The 19,324-nt window shown below is 35.4% G+C and overlaps 1 protein-coding gene across 1 annotated transcript in view; it reads right to left on the bottom strand.

Moving 5' to 3' along the window:
* Positions 1-19,324, bottom strand: part of CNTLN (centlein, centrosomal protein) — a 191,099-nt gene that overhangs the window by 116,512 nt on the left and 55,263 nt on the right. The window contains exons 8-9 of the mRNA XM_015280215.4: positions 11,708-11,870; positions 4,171-4,359 (exon numbers count right to left, since the gene is read on the bottom strand). Coding sequence (XP_015135701.2) covers positions 4,171-4,359; positions 11,708-11,870 — 352 coding nt within the window. The remainder of the gene's footprint in view (positions 1-4,170; positions 4,360-11,707; positions 11,871-19,324) is intronic.

Raw genomic sequence — 19,324 nt, 5'->3', positions numbered from 1 at the left:
TCTGAGGACAGAAACCTTTGTACGCTTCTTTATTACCCCAGAGTGGAGTAGTTCAAATACAAAAGGTTTCTCTGAAAAGAAAAATATGATTTCAGCAGAGATCTGTATTTTCTGCCCTCTACTTTGTTTAGAACACATATATACAAGACGTTTTGACATGGTTTCGTAAGAGATTGGTAAGAAAAAAAATGTTTCTAAACTAACAAAATTGCTATTACTTCTTTGATTATGGCCAGGGTTTGGAAATAGATTGTCTTTAAGGTCTCCTCCAACCCAAGACATTCTATAATTCTATTTGTACTACTTTTAAAAAAAGTGCTTAGCTGTATGCTACTGTATTAAAATTCCTATAAAAATATAGCCAAGATTAAAATAACTTGTTACTACTGAAAATACATGTTTCTTTATATTTATTTATAGTTACGTAGTACAAATACTGAAAAGATATTTAAATATGGACCAAATTTCACTTTAAAAGCTCCTATCTTCAACCGTTATTATAAATCTTCACATATTATAAGGCTACTCTCCAAGGAACTGACAGCTTGTGACTAAAAGAGTACAACCATTCAAAAATTTTAGTCGTCTGGTCCAACCCTTGATCCAGCACAGCCACCCTCAGCAGGATGGCTAGGAGCATGTCCATGAACATCTCCTAGGAAGAAGAATCCAGTCTCTCTGGGCAACATGAGACAGAGCTGTACTGCACACACACAGTTAAGAAGAACTTCTTGATGTTCAAGTCAGAAAATCTTATGCTGCATTTTGTGCCCACTGACTCTTGTCCTGGCACTGGGCACCACTGCAAAGAGCCTGGCTCCATTTTCTTTGCACCCTCTCTTCAAGTATTTATACATTGATGAGATGCTCCTTGAGCCTCCTCTTCTCTAGGTTGAACAGCCCCAGCTCTTCCACTCTCTCCTCAGAGGAGAGGTGCTCTGGTTCCATTTTCATCTTGGTAGCCCTGGACTGTTCCTGGTATGTCCAGGTCTCTCATACACTGGGGGTCAGAACAGGACACAGCACTCCAAGTGCGGCTTCACTAGGGCTGAGCACAGGGCAAGAACCACTTCTCTTATCTACTGGCATTACTCTGTAATACTTGTTAGTTGATTAAAAAACTGAATTTTATGATCTTTATGATCAATTTCAGTACTTATAGAGTGAAATGAATAGTTCTAAGAACTGGAAGACATTTTATAGAAAGCATTGTCCTTTATGAGGTGAAAGACAAACTTTTTATGCAAATAAACAAAACAGATAAAGTAAACCTAAGCAAGTGTAACATTAAGAGCATTTTATTACAAATTTGCTTTTGTAACTAAAATGTTCCCAATTTATAAAACAAAATTTACAGCAACATACTTCTAACAGGATATTATCCTCTTTATATACTGCATCAGTAGGAAGAAATAGAAAATTAATCCTCAAATATTCATACTGCAATACTAAGTATGCTGGGCAAAATAGAGAACAACTAAAATAAAAGCGAATTACTCAAATTGATTTTTTCTTTTTACCATTTCATTCAAAATAAGCATGTGTGATATATACTTAATAAAGTGAAATTATGAAATACTCATAGAAAACCAGTAATTATTACCCTTAATAAGTGGGAACTGAGATAGTCTGGATAGTAAGTCTGATAATATAAAATTTATTTTTTTTTTCAGACTAAATTATAGTTTCAACAGTAAGAAAATTACAAATACAGGGGAAAAAAACCAAAACAAATCAAAACAAAAAACAAAACAAAAAAAACCACAAAGCTTTCTTGTGTAACACTGATCTGTAACCTTCTTGTTTAGTAAAATCTAATGAAGGTGTACTCTTCTGCTGACAAAGACAGCATGATCAAAAAAATGTTCAGAAAGCCACTAATCTCAACATGGTCAAAAAAATCAGTAATTTATGACAGAAATGTAACTGCAATTTAATCCAATTTTACAACTTCATTTAAGAAGAATTGTTTTCAAAAAACAGTAACAAGAACAGTTAGTAGATGCATACGTTATTTTAGTTTCTTGTTAAAGAAGCCTCAACTCCAAATTCACCCTGTTCCATTGATGCTGCAATCAAGAGACAGCAGTTAGGAGGTCTGCTAAACCTAACAGGTGCCAGAATTAATGACAGATAATAAGTTTTTTTTTTCCCTTGTAGAAACTACAGCTGTGTAAGTACACAATAGTCACTATCTTTTCAACATTTAAGCAAAATGGTAGAATTAGTAATTCTATTACTATTACAACATTTGGGTGTCATCAAAATGCAGTCAAGAAGGAATATTACGACACATTTCAGAAAGGCCTTTCAGTCAGAACACAATTTGGAGTATTTGTTACAGCAGAGTGAAAGAATGTTAATTAAGACAAAACATTAAGTATGTTAAACACAAGTTATTTAGTAACCACAGTTAGCCACTATGCATCATTCTCCTATGACAATGCAGCTTTTGTAACATTAATCATTTGCTCCATCCCAGCCTGGATTAAGATTAACTTACTGAAAAAATGAAGGTTTGTACACTACATTTAGATTACCATATAAGCACACATACTTCTCATCATAGCAGGTACAGAGAAGGGCAAAAAAAAGAGCCAGAACACCTCTTCTACAAACAAAGGCTGAAGCATTTGGGATTATTCAGCGTGTAGAAGAGAAAGGCACAGGAAAACCTCTATGCAGTCCATCAGTTCTTAAGGGAAGCTTATAAGAAAGACAGAGAGAGATTTTTTACATGGTCTGATAGTGATAGGACAAAAAGAAACAGTTTTAAGCTAAAAGGGGGAAGTTTAGATTAGATATAAAGAATAAATTTTTCACTACTCAGGTGATGAGGCACTGGATAAGGTTGCCCAGAAAAGTTGCGTATGGCCTGTCCCTGGAAGTGATCAAGTCCATCTTGAATGGAGCAATCTGGTCTTCTGGATAGCAATGATGCCCATGGCAGGGTGGATTGGACGAGGTAATATTTAACGGACTCTTCCAATTCAAACAATTCCACAAATGTCTCCTTTTGTTACCATTGGTAAGTATCTGACTCAGCTTGTGACAGATCACATAAACACTCAACTGTTTCTGCAGACGGACAGATGGAATACATTGACTTCCAGGAGTGAATTTTTGGTGCAGTTTCTCTAAATAGTAATGACAAGTACACTGTTTCAAACATATTGGGACCAGGTAGAGTGTCAGAGAGTCTAAATGCTGATACATGGTCCAAATGAAAACATACCACAGAGCCAAGAGAAGGACAGACAATCTAAACCTATCCTGGTGCAAACAGGGGACATTTTCTCACACCTTATCACTAGTGACCTGAATAAAGAGACCAATACCCCCCTTGCTGCAAACTCCTCTCAGGCTCCTCTTACAGAGTGATGAACTCTTCTCCATCTTCCTCCAGCCTGAACAACCCCAATTCCATCAGCTGCCCCATAACTCCTGTTTTCTAGTCCCTTCACCAGCTTCAGTGCTCTTCTCTGAACACATTCCTGCAACTCAACATCTTTCTAGTAATGAGGGGACAAAACCAAACAGGTTACGGAAGGTGTGGTCTCAAGAATGCTGCCTACAGAAAGAGGATCACTTCCCCAGTGTTGCTGGCAACACTGTTTCTTCTTAAGTCATAAAATGGCCTTCGAAAAATGTCAAGTATAAGTGTTAAGATCTAGCAAATTACAAAGCTGGAAGCATATTAGTGAAAGATTTCTACCTTAGTACTTTCTTAATATCTATAGTCTAAAGTTTATTCCCATGGTCAGGAACAACACAACAAATGAAGACCCATACATTTCATTTTCACAGAGAAAATGCAAAAAATTTCACTTTTTTTTTTTTTTTTCCAGGAATAAGAGCATTTTGGTTTTATTTTTATTTTTTATGTATTTCATAGCTCTGTTAGAGCATAAAAATAAGAGTTTGGTTGAATATAAGCACTATTACTCAGTTTTTTTCCTAGGGCAGATACAATTTACTTTCAAAATACCCTGTTAGCAAATGCAAAAAATCACATTACTGTAGAAGCACAGTAGTACATTTTCTCCTCAAAAAAAAAAAAAAAAAAAAAAAAAAAAAAGCCCCTCTGCAATTTCCTATACAACTGCTTTGTCCAGAAGCTTAATTTAAAACAAGAAGAAATAACTTGTGTTATTCCAGAAGTGGTCTCACCTGTAAGTCACAAGAAGAATTCTGATGTAACATATTCAAAGCATCGTGAGCCTGCTGAAGTTGTTCCTGTAACTGACAAATCTTCTCATCTTTTCCAAGTAACTGATCCTGAAGAGAGGTGTACCTTTGCTGCAGCTGAATTTCATTTGTTTTTAAAGTTTCAAAACACAAAGTCAATTCATTATAGAGCTGTAAGAGGGGAGAAAAAAAAAGATTAAAAATAACAGCAGTGAAGGCAGAACTGTAAATGCATGAGAACAGGAAGAGAGGAAGTATAATTTAAGTAGCTTGGATGCAGAGATCACCTTCTCTTTGGACAATCACCTCTTATTTCATGTCCACCTGCAACATAGGTGCTCTTAACACTGGAAAACAGTGGTTGTAACAAACTCTAAGTTTCAAATAAGCTTTTCCAGACATACACAAATTTCATCAGAATATTACCAGTTTTAAGTGTTTTTTTATGGCATTTACTAACAAAAATAGGTACCTAAAATCAAGATTTACTTCTTTTTTTTTTTTTTTTTTTTTTTAATATGTTATATAAAATGTAGGAGAAAAAAATATCACTTCATGGAAGTTGGGAAAAAAAAAAAACAAAGCATCTTTCCTGGGAATGACATTAAAGGATCGAGAATACAAATAACATCCTTGTGTTGTGTAGAATATTTAGATATTTAAAAAACATACATTTTTAATATCTGCTGCATAGCAATATATTGAATCCACTAATGTCCACAGCATTTTGTATGAACTGAAAAATAGCTGTTTAAATAATTATTCTGGGAGAATTTTTTCATACAAGCTATAAAACCCAAAATTGCTATTAGAAGTTTTTATCCCTGTGGCTGTTCAACAGCTCTTGATGAAACCAGAATGTTGCAAATATTCTGCAGTTACTTTGTAGGAGATTCCATATGCACTAACAAATTCTAGAACTACACCTAAGTAATAACAAGTACTAATGTGCCATGTGGCTTACAAGAGTAACTTATTTCATGAGAATAAGAAAACAACTATTCCACCCCTGCACTTTCACATTTTTAATATAAAGATATGAGGCCTTAAAAACAAAATCAAAATTTTTATTAAAGAAAAAAAAACCAATTTGAAAAATAAACCTGTAGCTGAATAAACAGCAGTTTGTATACTGAGGGAAAGTATGTGGGTTTACTACTCAAACATACATTCCTCACTTTTCCATTGCAGTTTTTCATTTCTTTGAAAGCTCTTTTTCTCCAAATAAACAATTTCCCTTTATTTATTCTACCATGAAATAATCTGTGCAACGCATGCACTTCTGCAATGAGCAGTTTGGAAGGCCCATTTCTGCCATTCCACCCAAAAGATACTAATTAAATATTAAAATCAGAAACATAGTCTATCAGTATTTTTTTATTGGCAGTTGTTTTACTTCCAGAAACATTACTTTACTCTTCATTTTGGTCTTTGTCTTGTTACTTTTACTTAAATGATACACTTTGTTGTCAGCTTACATTGCATAGAATTTAAAGCCTTTGGAAAAAGAATCTATTAGATTTGGAAATTGTCTACCTATTGCTCTGTAGGAGATTTGGAAACAATGAACCTCATTCCTTTCCTTCTTCCTATCATCTTCTACTCCTAATGACTCCCAAAGGACAAAGTAATTACATCTTGCCTATTCCCAAAACAGATTAGAAATCATGTCTCCTAGGCAAAATTAATTCTATGTCCACATACATTGATATTTTCACTGACTATTCAGCATTAAAAAAATGGAATTTTACATTAAAACTGAATTTTTCTTATATATTCAAGTTTCTTTGAAACCGAAGTTCAAGATTAGGCAACTGATTGTGGAAATCAGTAAGTATTTCACAGGAAAATAAACGGTTCACTTATCAAAAACATGCATTTTTAGATAATGTCTTTCCAAATGTATGGAACATCAAGACACAGTTACTTCCAGCTATAGCTATATAAGCTCATTAGCTAGATCATACTGGAATGACAATTTGCTGGTTTTATGACTAGCAGCACTTAAGTGGTCATCATTATAGTATCTGAAAGGTAGCATCCTAGTAAGATGAATGGAGAACATCAAAAATATGATGCTTTTTTTTAGCTGGCAGCCACATCCCCTAATGTAGCTAATGCATAATTTTGGTAGTAAGTATGTGTCAGGACAAGACTAATAGCATATCTTTTTATTTGCATAAACTTTTCCAACCTTCCCTACTTTGAAAAAAACTATAACCAAACACAGATATTTGAAGTATAGTACTAGGTAAAACAGATGTGCACATTCATAGAATTACTCTTTTCACACTGAGTTACAGGCATTTTTTTCAAATAACATCAATGCACTAGCTTATAGGAATGAGATTAAACAGAAAGTGTTTAACATCAGGAAATTTCAAAATTAAAATTAAATAAAAATCAATAGGTTTATACACTGGTCAGAGATAAGTGTCCAGATTTCAGCTTGGCTCCTGGTCTTCTCACTTATGGCCATGATCACTGTTTTGTGGATTTAATACATGCTTAAAGTTTGGTATGGGATTATGCAGACATCTTCTGCTCACTTTGCAACTAGTTTAGAAGAAACATCACAGTCACACAGCAGTAAGTGCGTTCTCGAACATATGAAATTGAATACTATGGTCAAATAGGTCAACCATTAAAAAAAATACAGAAATTCATGTGTAGAGGTGACAATGTGTAAAAGATTAGAGGACCAGAGAGAGAATATTGACTAGAATAAAAGAAAGACAAAAATACTATAAATTATTTATATCAGAACTAGTAATTTTCACAGAAAAGAGTGAAACATGGGCTTCAAAAAAGTGAGTGGTTACAACTCACAGTTGTTAATAAGACCTGAGATTTGATGAGAAAACTGCTTAGTCTCCAAAACAAGAGATAAAAATATTTATGGTTACAGGACAGAAAGAAAAGATTTAAAAAGTCCTTCCCTATAAATATACATATACACCATAGAAAAATGGCAAAAGCCAGTGACACAAGACTTTGTTCTGCAAAAAAAATGTTGCAGACTGTATTTTGAGCATCTCTTTCTAATGTCTTAGAGTTGCCATTTCTTTGACAAGGCAACACCATCTGTTATTCGTGAAAGTACACAGATGAAAATAAATATTAAAACTACCTAAAACCAGTACATTGTAATAAATTCAGTCTAAATGACACAGGAGCTTTACTTATTAGGAAGGAAGAGTAATTCAGCTGTATTACAAAAAAAGCAAATTATTCCCTACTTTACAGCTACCCTAAAAATTTCCTTCACTAACTTGACTGATTCGACCAGAAACAGTTTTTGCAACATATTTGAAGAGCTACTTAAAAGAGACTTCATTACAACAGGTGTGCTTAGTGTCTGCCAATCAGTTAAAAGTGCCAGACTGAAGCTAAAAATTCAAGGATATCCAAAAGATATGACTCTAAAGCATGCCCCCAACTGATAAAAATATTTAACACGCTGATGTTTAATTCAAGAATTATTTAGTTAACACACTTGTAGATTTTTCTGTAATATCAACTAAAGTACTGAAAGAGAGGATAGCCAAGAGATTTCTTTCAAAAGTACACCCCTGTGAGGATCTAAAACACTAGAATACAGCCACTTATTAAAAATGTAACAGTAATCAATTATATAAAATGACAAAACAATTATATAAAACAATAAAGCAATATATATATATAATGTATAAAATATTATCTTACATTAAATGCTTAACAGCATGTTCACCCCTTCAAATACTCTGCGCATCACTGCAGAGACATGAGTAAACAAATGCTAACCTATAGTAATACTAGACACATAGTTAAGAAATAAGTAGAAAAAAAGTCTAAATTAAGACACAGTAATTCAACAAGGGAAACTACTATAATACTGTCACAGAAAGTCACATCACTAGGATGATACTACTGAAAGAGAATTCCAGAAGAATAAGGACAGAAACCAGCTGGAGAAGCTCTAGAAGCAGTAGAGAAGCAGTGTTGGAACAGCATCAAGGCTGGCTCTACAGTACCTCTCAACCTGTCCCTGAAGGCCAGTAGGCAGCAGAGAGCAAGAGGAAGAGAGAGAATACAGCCAGGGCAACTGACCTAAACTGACAAAAATTATATTCCATATCATAAGACTTCATTCTCAGAAATGTAAGCTATCTTCTCTACATAGGCTGGAATGAACATTCAGCAGGGTTGTTAATGGACACGAAATTGGTTAATGCAGGACACCGTTCACAGTGCAGTATAAAAAACTCCATTGTGAACCCAATCTGATTAGTCAAAATACTCAGAAATATTAAAATATTACTATTCTAAATCAAAGTAGGTTTTACAAAAATACTTCAACAAGTTTAATTTTAAGATTCTTATTTATACGTCTCTTCTTGTACACTCAACACAGGATTTTTCAAATATTAAGGATATTACCTGTGAGTGCAGAGTTTAGCATCATCATGACAGACCTATAGCCTATACAGAATTTATTCACTTTTAACAGGTTAAAAGTATCTGATCATAAAATCCACTTGATAGTATGGAAACAATAGTAGTAGAGTTTGGTACAGAATAAATAAATAGAATAACCTAATTAACAAACCTCCCAACAACAGAAAACAGTGTCACAGACTGATATAAAATGCAATATAATTATTAATGAAGATATGAGTTCCTCAAAACTTTCACCTACAAAGTCAACTACCAGGACAATCATTCACTTAACACTGATGTAAGCTTTAGTACATTTGACTTGACAGTTAGTTTCTGTGTGAGAGAACAAATGTATTTTGTTCCAATTTGTGGAACAAAACTGTTATTACTAATATTTATATATGCTTTTGTATGTTTTATTTTTTATTTTTTTGGATTCAATGCTACTTGAATAAAAATAAGTACATATATGTGATTTTTAACTATGCTTAAATGTTCTTGCAGTCCTGAAAAAGACTGCTAGTGGTGAAACTGAACCTTAAGCTACCAGAGCCAGTAACTTAACATTGTAATTGCAGTTTCTTAGACCTAAAGAAAACCATTTCCATAGACTGACAGCATGAAAAGGACAGGCAAAGTCAACTGCAGGTACAAAATTAACTAAAATTAACTGAAAATGCATCTGATGCTATACTCTTTTCATCTACCTTCAGTGCACTTAATGCAAATTTTTGTCATGTTTCACAACTGAAAAATCTTAGTGTTTCCTAATTATCCCAAAAATCTACTACTGAGCAACGCTTTTCTTCATTACATGTACCTACTGTACCAAAACCCCAACATTCTCTATTTGTTGTTTGAGGAGCTAAGTTTCAGTGCATTAATTATTATTTCCTATTTAATGACAAATAATATTTCCAGCTCACTAAAAGGACTTTCCACAAAGAGATTTTTAATCAGCACAATTAACAAAGAACCTTAGGGTTATATCAGATCAAGAGAAAGTACTGCTTTATACAAACAAAGGCCCTAAATTGTAAATTCCAGAAAACTGTGATAAGCTAGCTAAGGAGTTCAGAATCTCTTCTTGCCTTATTATCCTTAGTATTGATTGAAGAATCTCCACCTTGAAATTGTCAGTGAGGACAAATCTATTGAGTCTCATTAAATCCAGCAAAGGAATGAAGTCCCCTGAGTATGTGGGACCACTAAAACAGATGCTATGCATTTTAGAAAAATATTCCCTATCCTTGAGAATAAGAACTATAGCTGTAGCATGAAACAGATATCAATTCATTTCCACAGATGTTATAACATAAAAGAGTTACTGTAGAATGTGGCACCCTTAAAGAGTCTGTATTAAAATAAACAAAAAAAAAAAAAAAAAAAGGAAAAGGTATCTGTACATCAAGTCAATGTAACTTCCTAAAACAGATTACAGATCTTCACATCTGTATGTTGCCCACTATAGCTTGACTTGGAAGAGAACTGTAGTCCTCAGTGGATTTATACATAATCCGGTGCAAGTTCATGACCTTGATCTCGGTTAAACAGAAAGATATTTTCTTTACTCAGACTATTGCTCCATACTACACTTCAACATCAGTTCAAAGAGCAGTTGTTCCTAAATGGCAGACTGTTACGATGAACTTGGAGTATGTCAGCCAGCCACACTGCCTCAGCTATAGCATATACTGCCTATCTGACCATTAACAGAGAGGTCATTGATCTTGCTGTAAGGGACAATATATCATAGGATGTACCCGCTGATAGGCTCAATGCCATTTGGAGCAGTTGGAAAATATTCCTTTGTGAATGTCTATGGAGTAGCTAACACATCCTTATCTAGCTGTTGCAGCCAGCATATTAATAACAGAGAAAACAAACAGAACACACATTTGTCCGCAACCATTTGCCTTTCTCATTCAATAAAAAACAGGCGTTTGTATCATTTTTATAGATGTTGAGCTTTCCAAATGCCTCTTGCGACTTCAGAAGACCTTACCACTTGGGAACTGCATGTTCCATTGAAGAAATGATAGTTTGATATTTTATACAGTATACTAGTCAGAAGTATATAACAGGGTGTCACGGTAAAGGAAGAACTTCTCCACTCCAAAGTTCTCTTGACTGAATTTGACAAACAAATTAGAAGATCTATTATGCTCTAATTTAAGGAGCTTACTTTCTTGTGGCATATATATATATATATTTTTAAAGAACAGAGTTTTCCAGGCACATTAAGTGTTTTGAGAAATGCAAAAAGACAGTCTATCCATCAGTTCCACAGCAGTCATTTGTCAGAATACTTGTCTACTCCTAGCTTAAGATGCAAACCTTCCTCCTACTATTCTTCTATGCTGGGGGGAAAAAATGAATTCAGCAACTCTAAAATAATAGATTTTAGGGTTATCTGTGAGTTGAAGTCACTGGCTTGCCTTCAGTACTACAGTATTCTTGCCCTTCTTTTACCACTAAGTAAGCAGAAGCCTTAAGTTCTGCAAAGACAGGCTAAGAACTGTGAGCCAGCGTTCTGAAGCAACCATGAATTTTGAACTAAGTCTAGGATAGAAGCCTATAGCAGTGTGAGTATTCCTATCAATTTTCCATACAAAAGTAACTTACACTAGGAAAATATTTTTCACAGGAAAGGATAAACTCTTTCCCCAGCTGAAATAAGCTGTACTGGTACTAAAGCGCTATTGTACTAAACCACTACTGTACTAAACAGCTATTATGCAGAGTAAATTTAACTCTTGAGACTGTTTTAAAGCCCTTTTCAATTAGGGCTCTAATTGGGCCTCTAGAATAGGCCTCTAGAAGAGGAGATAAAAAAATCTAGATAACAGAAAAGTTGTACAGAGAAACTGATATGCTTCTCACTTCTTCTATAAGTAAATCATTAATTCAATATAAGGAAAAGACCACAGCTGCTGGAATGTAATTAGGTCAAGAAACCCTGTTACTCCGACAACCATATTTTGGTAAACAAATCCTAAGTTCCAAAGGACACTCCGCTACATAGTGCTTTGATTCCTTACTGTACTATTCATATTGTACAAATAGATACTAATATGAACCTTGTGATCGTAAAACATACTTTTTGATATGATATTGTTTCAGTTGTGTGCACATCTTCTTGTTCCTTCAGTACTTTTTGTGTGTCAGTATTAAGAGTCTGAAGTTGGTGTATCAGTTGAGCCTGCTGTGTCGTATGTGCAATGTTTTGTTTGTAAAGATTCTGCAGCTCCTGTAACTCCTTCCTGTGCAAAGCAAGCAATAAAGAGAAATTAAGAAAATGACAACAATAATCTCTGTTAAATAACTGTGTTCAAATACTTTTATTGTAGATAACAAGCTCCTTATTTTCATTTATTTTTCTGCCAATTGCCTTATAAACAGAACTTACAGATAAAATATTTATCACATACTTTTGTAAAATATCTACAAAACAATTAATTTTCAAAAGGGAATGTCTTTCAATTTCCTTCTAAGGCTCTAACTCCTCTGAAATAAATAGATTCTCATTACCGCATCAACACTTTCTAGTCAATAGTTAACTCTTTAGCTGTTAAGTGTCAAAATGTAAAATATTTGTAAAACACATGGACTGTAAAGTTTTGTTTATTTAACTAGAACTGACAGAAAACAAAGATAAAAGGTTTTCTTAATTTGCATATGTGTAACATAATTCTCATTCCTGACATGCGTCTACATCTTGGACATATGAAGTACATCTTCTGACAAACTGGTTTTGTCTGTGGTTACAGCAAACCATAAAAACCATAAGTGAAGTAAAGAGAGTTTGGTGTGTATTGCATAACATGATATACTTGGTCTGTACTGAATGTAACGCCTCCTATTTTATTACATTAGCCCATAACATCAGAGGTAGATGTTGGTGTAGAGATCGAACCTTCCCACCAATGCTCAGTTACATTTTGTTACTGTCTAACAGAATGGCACCTGACATGGAAGCGCACATGAAGCAAAGGTATGGAATTGAATTCCTCCATGCAGATAAAATGGCAGCTACTGACATTCACTGACACTTGCTGAACATTTCTGGAAGCTAAACAGGGTGTGAACACAGTGAGGAGGTGGGTAGTGAGTTTCAGCAGTGGTGACAGAGACATGGAAGTCTAGCCATGTTCCAGACAGCCATCAAGACTTTTAGGAGCATGGCATGCAGACTTTTTTCACTGTTGGAAAAATTTCATAGCTAATGTTGCTATGATGGTGACTATTTGGAAAAATCTTGAATTTGCTCTAACAAATAGCATTCTTGTGATCTTTGTTGTCATTACAGCAGAAATAAATAGGAGACATTACTTTCAGAGCAACCCACATAACAATTAAAGTTCTATAAGCATGTTAGTAGTAATTGAGTTCTAGTGAAACCATAGGCTATAAAGCATAATTAAAAACTTGGAATATTAACAAACGTAAAGTGATAACTTTATAAATTTATCCCTCCAACTAAATTTTGTAATAATACTAATACCCTCAAAGAATAACAATAATAAAAATAATTATTATTACTATAACAACAATATCTAATACCCTCAACTGGTAAACTCCAACGTATAGGTGGCTTCTCTTTGCTTATAATTAACAGCAATTATCATTACGTCTTGATAATATTGTTGGAGGTGCCCAGACAAAGATTACTGTACAAAAGATAAGCATCATTAACAACTGTTGTGTGCTTTCCTGAGAAACCATAGAATGAGAAAGCAACTATTCTAAGGGAACTTTAAAAAAAACACAACACTACATAATAAGCTGATGCCTTTGCTAAGTAGTATATCATCTGAATAACTGCAGAACTGCAACCACTAGACAACGTCACACACACAGACACAATTAAAAAAACACCAAAAAAACCTACTAAAAAAAACTGTTACTAAACAAATATAAGAGAACACTTGTGGACACGCTTACTTTACAGTATTTAAGTGTTACTGTTTTCAATGAGATATAAAGTAGCATGTCTAAAACAGCCATGGTAGCAATGCAGTAAGGACTCTGGAACAAAATGGAAATACAACTGCATTACGTACTTCATATATACTAATTTGATTCTGTTCATAAGCAGATAATAGCACTTGTCACATCTTGTACGTTAGGCTTCCAACCAAACACTTCAGTATCATCTCCAAGATGGTGAGCATATACTAGAAAATGCAACATTTTGCACTGCAGTTACAACAGAGACACTGTTAACTTTGCACATGTTGAATTCTCTGATACAGTTGGAAACACAGGTAGTGGCTGACAGACCACTCTACTGTATTGCTGCTCTTTAATTTGTATGCAAACATCAATGCAGCTATCTGTGCCTGGCCCAAAAAGTGTATTAAGGTCAATGGGAATCTTTCTGTTGACTTGATCAAGCTTTGGGTCATATCCTAAAAAGGGATTGGGAAGGGAAACTACACCTTGCAGCCCTCCAAGGACTGCAGCCCTCCAAGGACTGTAGCACAGTTAGAGCACAGCTACTTTGCTTGCACTAATGTCAAGGATTTTTAAATAGAAGGTAACTCACAGCTCCCTTACTCCACATTACAAAGTATCAAACTGAAGTTTCCACTTTCAGACACCTATTCTAACTTGCTTGTGTTGTTTGTTTTTTTGTTTGTTTATTCTTGTTTTCTCTGAGTAAAAGGTTATAAAAATGGGAACAGTTACCATCTGGAAGATTTTCAAAACACAAGAATACACAACTACTGTGTTTAATTTGTAATTGTACATTACAATTATTTTATCCTGCTAGGTGAATGAGGTATATTTTTACAGTGTAAATTGACAACAGGAACTTACTTCTATTCCATTCTTTCACAGAGCAGGGAAAACAATGCATAATCTTACCAAGAAATATTTAGTACCAATGGCGCAATACAAATAAATTCACACAATGGAACAGGTTTGATAATTGGCCAGTTTGTTTTGGAAAACTTTTTAGTAGGAAGGCAGGAATGATAAAACACTATCAAACAAGAGATCCACAGTCCAAGCTGGTAAGCAAAGAGGTGCAGGGCCATGTGGACAGGAGAGATCTTGTGCTGAACAAGGCCTATATGCTCAAAGGGAACTCCCTTAAGTATATGCAGTTAAAAAAAAAGAAGCATTGAGTGGACATCAGTATGAGGGAGGCTTTCACTGTCTTCCTGGGAAATCAGCACCACTGAGCACCCATCTAAAGCAGCTGTTCAAATGCACATAGTCTGTAGTCATGAAAGAGAACAGGAGGAACTAGAGATCTGTCTGCTATCTCACTGGGACCACATAGCCAAATAAGGTAACTTAGATAACTGGAATGCTACCAGGCTGGAATGACAAGAAGTTGCCTATTACCTAAGAGTAGCATGAATGGGTAGAGCTCTGCAATGGGCAAATAAGCCCATAAGCCAAGTGAGAACTCATGGTTAGGATTAGTATGAAAGACCAATGTGTCTGACATAGTGGCTGCCCGCGGATCCTGCCTGATCAGAAACAAGAATGAAGCCCTCTTCAGAAAGTTGCAAGAAAATTCTTAGGTCCTGGTCTTACAGGGGACTTGAAGGACTCCTGTACATGCTGTAGGGACAACACAAGAAAGCACAAGCCATCCAGGAGGCTTTATGGAAAGCTTATGAAAAGCTAATATGGGATACACTTTACTGGAGCTTAAAAGGAAGAGCTGGTCAGGGATACGAAGGTCACTCAGCCTTGTCTGAAGTAATCATGAAATGATGAAGTTCAAGATCCCAGGAGGAGGGAGAAAGGTAAAAAGCTAGACCCATCACCCTTGATTTTATGAGAGGAGACTTGAACTTTTTCAGAGACCTGCTTGGAAGAATCCAGTATAATACAGGCCTGAAGAGAAGAAGAGATCAGGAACTTGGTCAGCTCTCAAGGATTATCTCCTCAAAACTCAACAACATTCCATTCCGAAGAGCTAGAAGTCAAATAAAGGTGGCAGGAAGCTTGCAAGGATGAACAAGGACTTTCTGGGATACAAAAGAGACCAAGAGGAATTTAAAAATAATATCAAAGTGTGCAGGTACAGGGTTAGGAAAGCCTAGATGTGTCTGGAGCTGAACACAGTGAGGGCCTTAAAAGGCAACAAATGGCTTCTGCAAGTATATCAACAGCAAAATGAAGTCAAGGGATAAAGTCAACTCACAGCTGAAAGCAGCAGGGACTCCGGTAGCCAGGAATATAGAAATGGCCAAAGAGCTTAATATCTCCTTCTACCCTGTCTTTAAAGGTAATGCTTGCCTCCAGTAATCTCAAGTTGCTGTGAGACATGAAAAGACATAACAAAATGAAGACTTATTTTCAGTGGAGGAGGATCAAGTCAGGGAGTATTTAAACAAACAGGACAAACTCCATACAATGTTCGTATCAGTGCACAGAGAGACTCAATTATCTTTGAAAAGTCAATGGGAGAGGCTCCTGAGGACTGCAAGAAAGCACGTAATTCTGATCCTCAAGAAGGATCATGAAAACTAGAGTGCTAAGCCTTACCTCAGTTCCTGAGAAGTGCTGCTGCAGATAATGACAAGAAGATCACTGCAAGTAGTCAGCAAGTATTTAGAGATGGGAAATTATGCTTAACTGATCCAACAGACTTCTCTGGTGATTGGCTCCGTGAATGAGTGGAAGGTAGTTATACTAATTTAGTAAATTTCTTGATACTCATGTATTTCATGTGAAATAGATAGACTGATGAGTGACAGACTAGATAGGTGAGCAATAAGATGTATTCACACAAGGACAAACTACTGGATTCCAACTGTTCTGTGCACTAGTGGAGTATCTCAGGTGCCAATACTGGGACAAATAAAATTTAACATCTTCATTAATGACTGGAAAATAGACTGAGTGCACCCCATCAGGTTTGCAGATGACATTTAGCTGATAGTGGTGATTCTTGAACCAGATGGTTGTGCTGCCATTTGGAGCAATTGTGTTAGGCTGGACAAATAAGCCAACAGGTACCTCATGAGGTTAACAATTAGAAGTGCAAGGTACTCTCCAAGGGGAGGAATAAGCCCACCCTCAAAACACAGGCTGTGGGCCAAGCCAGCTGGAAGGTAGCTTTGTCAGAATATTTCCTGGGAATCCAGATGGACACCAAATACACCACGAGTCAGCAATGTTCAAGAAGGCTAACAGCATTCTGAGCTGCGCTTAAAAAAGCTCTGCCAGCAGGCTCAGAGTGGTGATCCAATATTCACACTTGGCTCCCAAGTAAGGAAATACCAAAGCAAGACCAAAGAAAGGCCACAAAGATGAAAAAAAGATGGATGCATTCATCCTACAAGGAGAGGATGTGAAAAAAAGAACTATTCAGATGTAGAAAGGAAAAAAGTCTCAGAGGGATATCACCAATATTTATGAATATATGATGGGTGGGTATAAAGAAGATGCAGACAGATTCTTCTCAGAGATGGGAAAAGAGAAAAAAAACAAAATTAAATCCAAGAAGAATGTTTTTATCTTGTAAACAGAGGCCAAACACTGTAACAGGCTACCCAGAAATGTTGTGGAGTCTCAATCATTAGCGATTCTCAAATTCAACTATCCCAGGACACTATCCTGGAAAGCTACAAAATCAACATCGCAATAATCAGAAAAATAGTTACAAGATAAAATGAATTTCAAAATATCTACTAGCATGCTTACTCAAATCAACAACCACAAACGGGACACCTGCCTGTTACTGCAGGTTAAGAATATCAATTGCTACTTAAAATGATACCCCTACATGAGCATGGAACAGAACAAATAATTAAAAATTACACATTGGACGTACGATAGGCACGAGAGGCACTACAAATATATGTGCATATATACACATACGTATCTCACACATACAACTAAAACATATTCTTTATAAATGTGTACATAACTAGATGTGGATATTCACACATACAAGTGGGATATACACATAAAAATGTAAGTACATGTTTGTAAAAATGTTGCATACTGTACACTCCAAATAAATGCAAATGTAAGCAAAAAAACTCCATCAGCAACACTGATGGAGTGAAAGTGAAAACAGAATATTCTTCCAGCTAAGCACAAAAGTTGGAAAGCATGCAGGCCTTTTCCCCAGCAAACACACCATGATACCTGGAGTAGTGTTTAAATCCATTTAACACTGATATTATTGAGATTATTTAAAAAACAAACAAACAATACCTTCCCCCCCAAAAAAAACCCACACCTTTGTTAGAGTAGAATCTCAAGATGTATACAATGGGAAATAAAAAATTTACAGAAACCTAAATGAACTCTTTAAGTCACAGGGAAAAGACTGCTATGAAAAACAGTTTTTTTGAAAGTCAAAACAGAAGAGCAGAAATAATTCATTTCAGACACAAAAGTAAGATTACAGTAACCTGAGGAAATTTTGCTTGAAACACTGTAAATATTTATCTAATTACTTCCACATTAGCATAACTGTAGAAAAATCCACAATTCTTTACACAGAAACAAACGTGAAATCTGATTGTTTACAGAGAAAAAGGAACAGCAATTCCTTTGAGCTGCTGATCCAGAGTTAAACCACTTTTTCTTAGACAAAAACTTTTTCAAACAACTTATTAACTGACTTTTGAGCTACAGAAAGAAGGTGAGACTAAACATTTTATTTAAAAATTAAAAAAAAAATAATTTAACTGCTAAATACAAAACCAAAGAATTCTTACAGGAAAAATAAAAAGTCAAAAAAAAAAAAAAAAGCATGACATTGATTGGAGTTTCATAAAACTAATTCTAGGAAAGATCAGTATTAAAAACTTATGAAACGAATGAGAGCAGCCCTGAAAAGAAAGGCCTGAGGGTACTGGTGGATGGCAATCTAGATATGAGCCAGCAATGTGTCCTTGAAGCCCAGAAAGCCAACCGTATCCTGGGCTGCATCAAAAGAAAAGTGGCCAGCAGGTTGAGGGATGTGATCCTGTCTCTCTGCTCTGTGCTGGTGAGGCCTCACCTGGAGTACTGTGTCCAGATGTGGAGTCCTCATTACAGGAGAGACATGGATCTGTTGGAATGTGTCCAGAGGAAGGCCACCAAAATGATTCAAGGGATGGAACACTTCTCTTAGGAGAACAGGCTACGAGAGCTGGAGCTGTTAACCTGGAGAAAGCTCCAGGGAGATCTGATAGCAGTTTCTTTTCAGTAAAATTTTCTATTAACCTTGTTTACTTTGTTTGAAAATTGAGAACTCAACCATTCTGTCTTTTAGATATGAAAATAACTAGATATCACTTTTTCCAGTAGTCTTAAACAAATACGAGGAAGATTATGTACTTCAGAGGCATCAAAGATCATATTTCTAGTTGTTTACAGAAAGATTAGTACTGACTCCTTACCATAAACATACCTCCATTTAGAAAGCAGAATGTTCATACATATGAGCTGCATCCCAACTGCAGCAGCTCAAGCACAGCTTGAGGGAATACTGAAGAATGTACAATTTCCTCTCAGTCCACTTAAACCTACCAATTTGACTTTTGCCATTAACATCATTTTGAGGGCTTCAGTAGTCTAGTCAATTCACATATTTCGTTCTTTCACATCCTTTCGTTCTTTTCCATATCTCAAAAAATGTAACACTTATCTTCTAAATCCAGTGTAAGAATAAGACGTGTAAGACTTACAGTAAAGCTTAAATCATCTCATTTTGAATTTTTAGCACAGGCCTACGTAGATTCTTGCTGAC

Source organism: Gallus gallus, chromosome Z (genome assembly GCF_016699485.2).
Source record: "Gallus gallus isolate bGalGal1 chromosome Z, bGalGal1.mat.broiler.GRCg7b, whole genome shotgun sequence".
In the NCBI taxonomy this organism is placed as follows: domain Eukaryota; kingdom Metazoa; phylum Chordata; class Aves; order Galliformes; family Phasianidae; genus Gallus; species Gallus gallus.
Note: the sequence above shows the minus strand (reverse complement) of the source record. Positions and strands in the feature narration are given on the sequence as shown.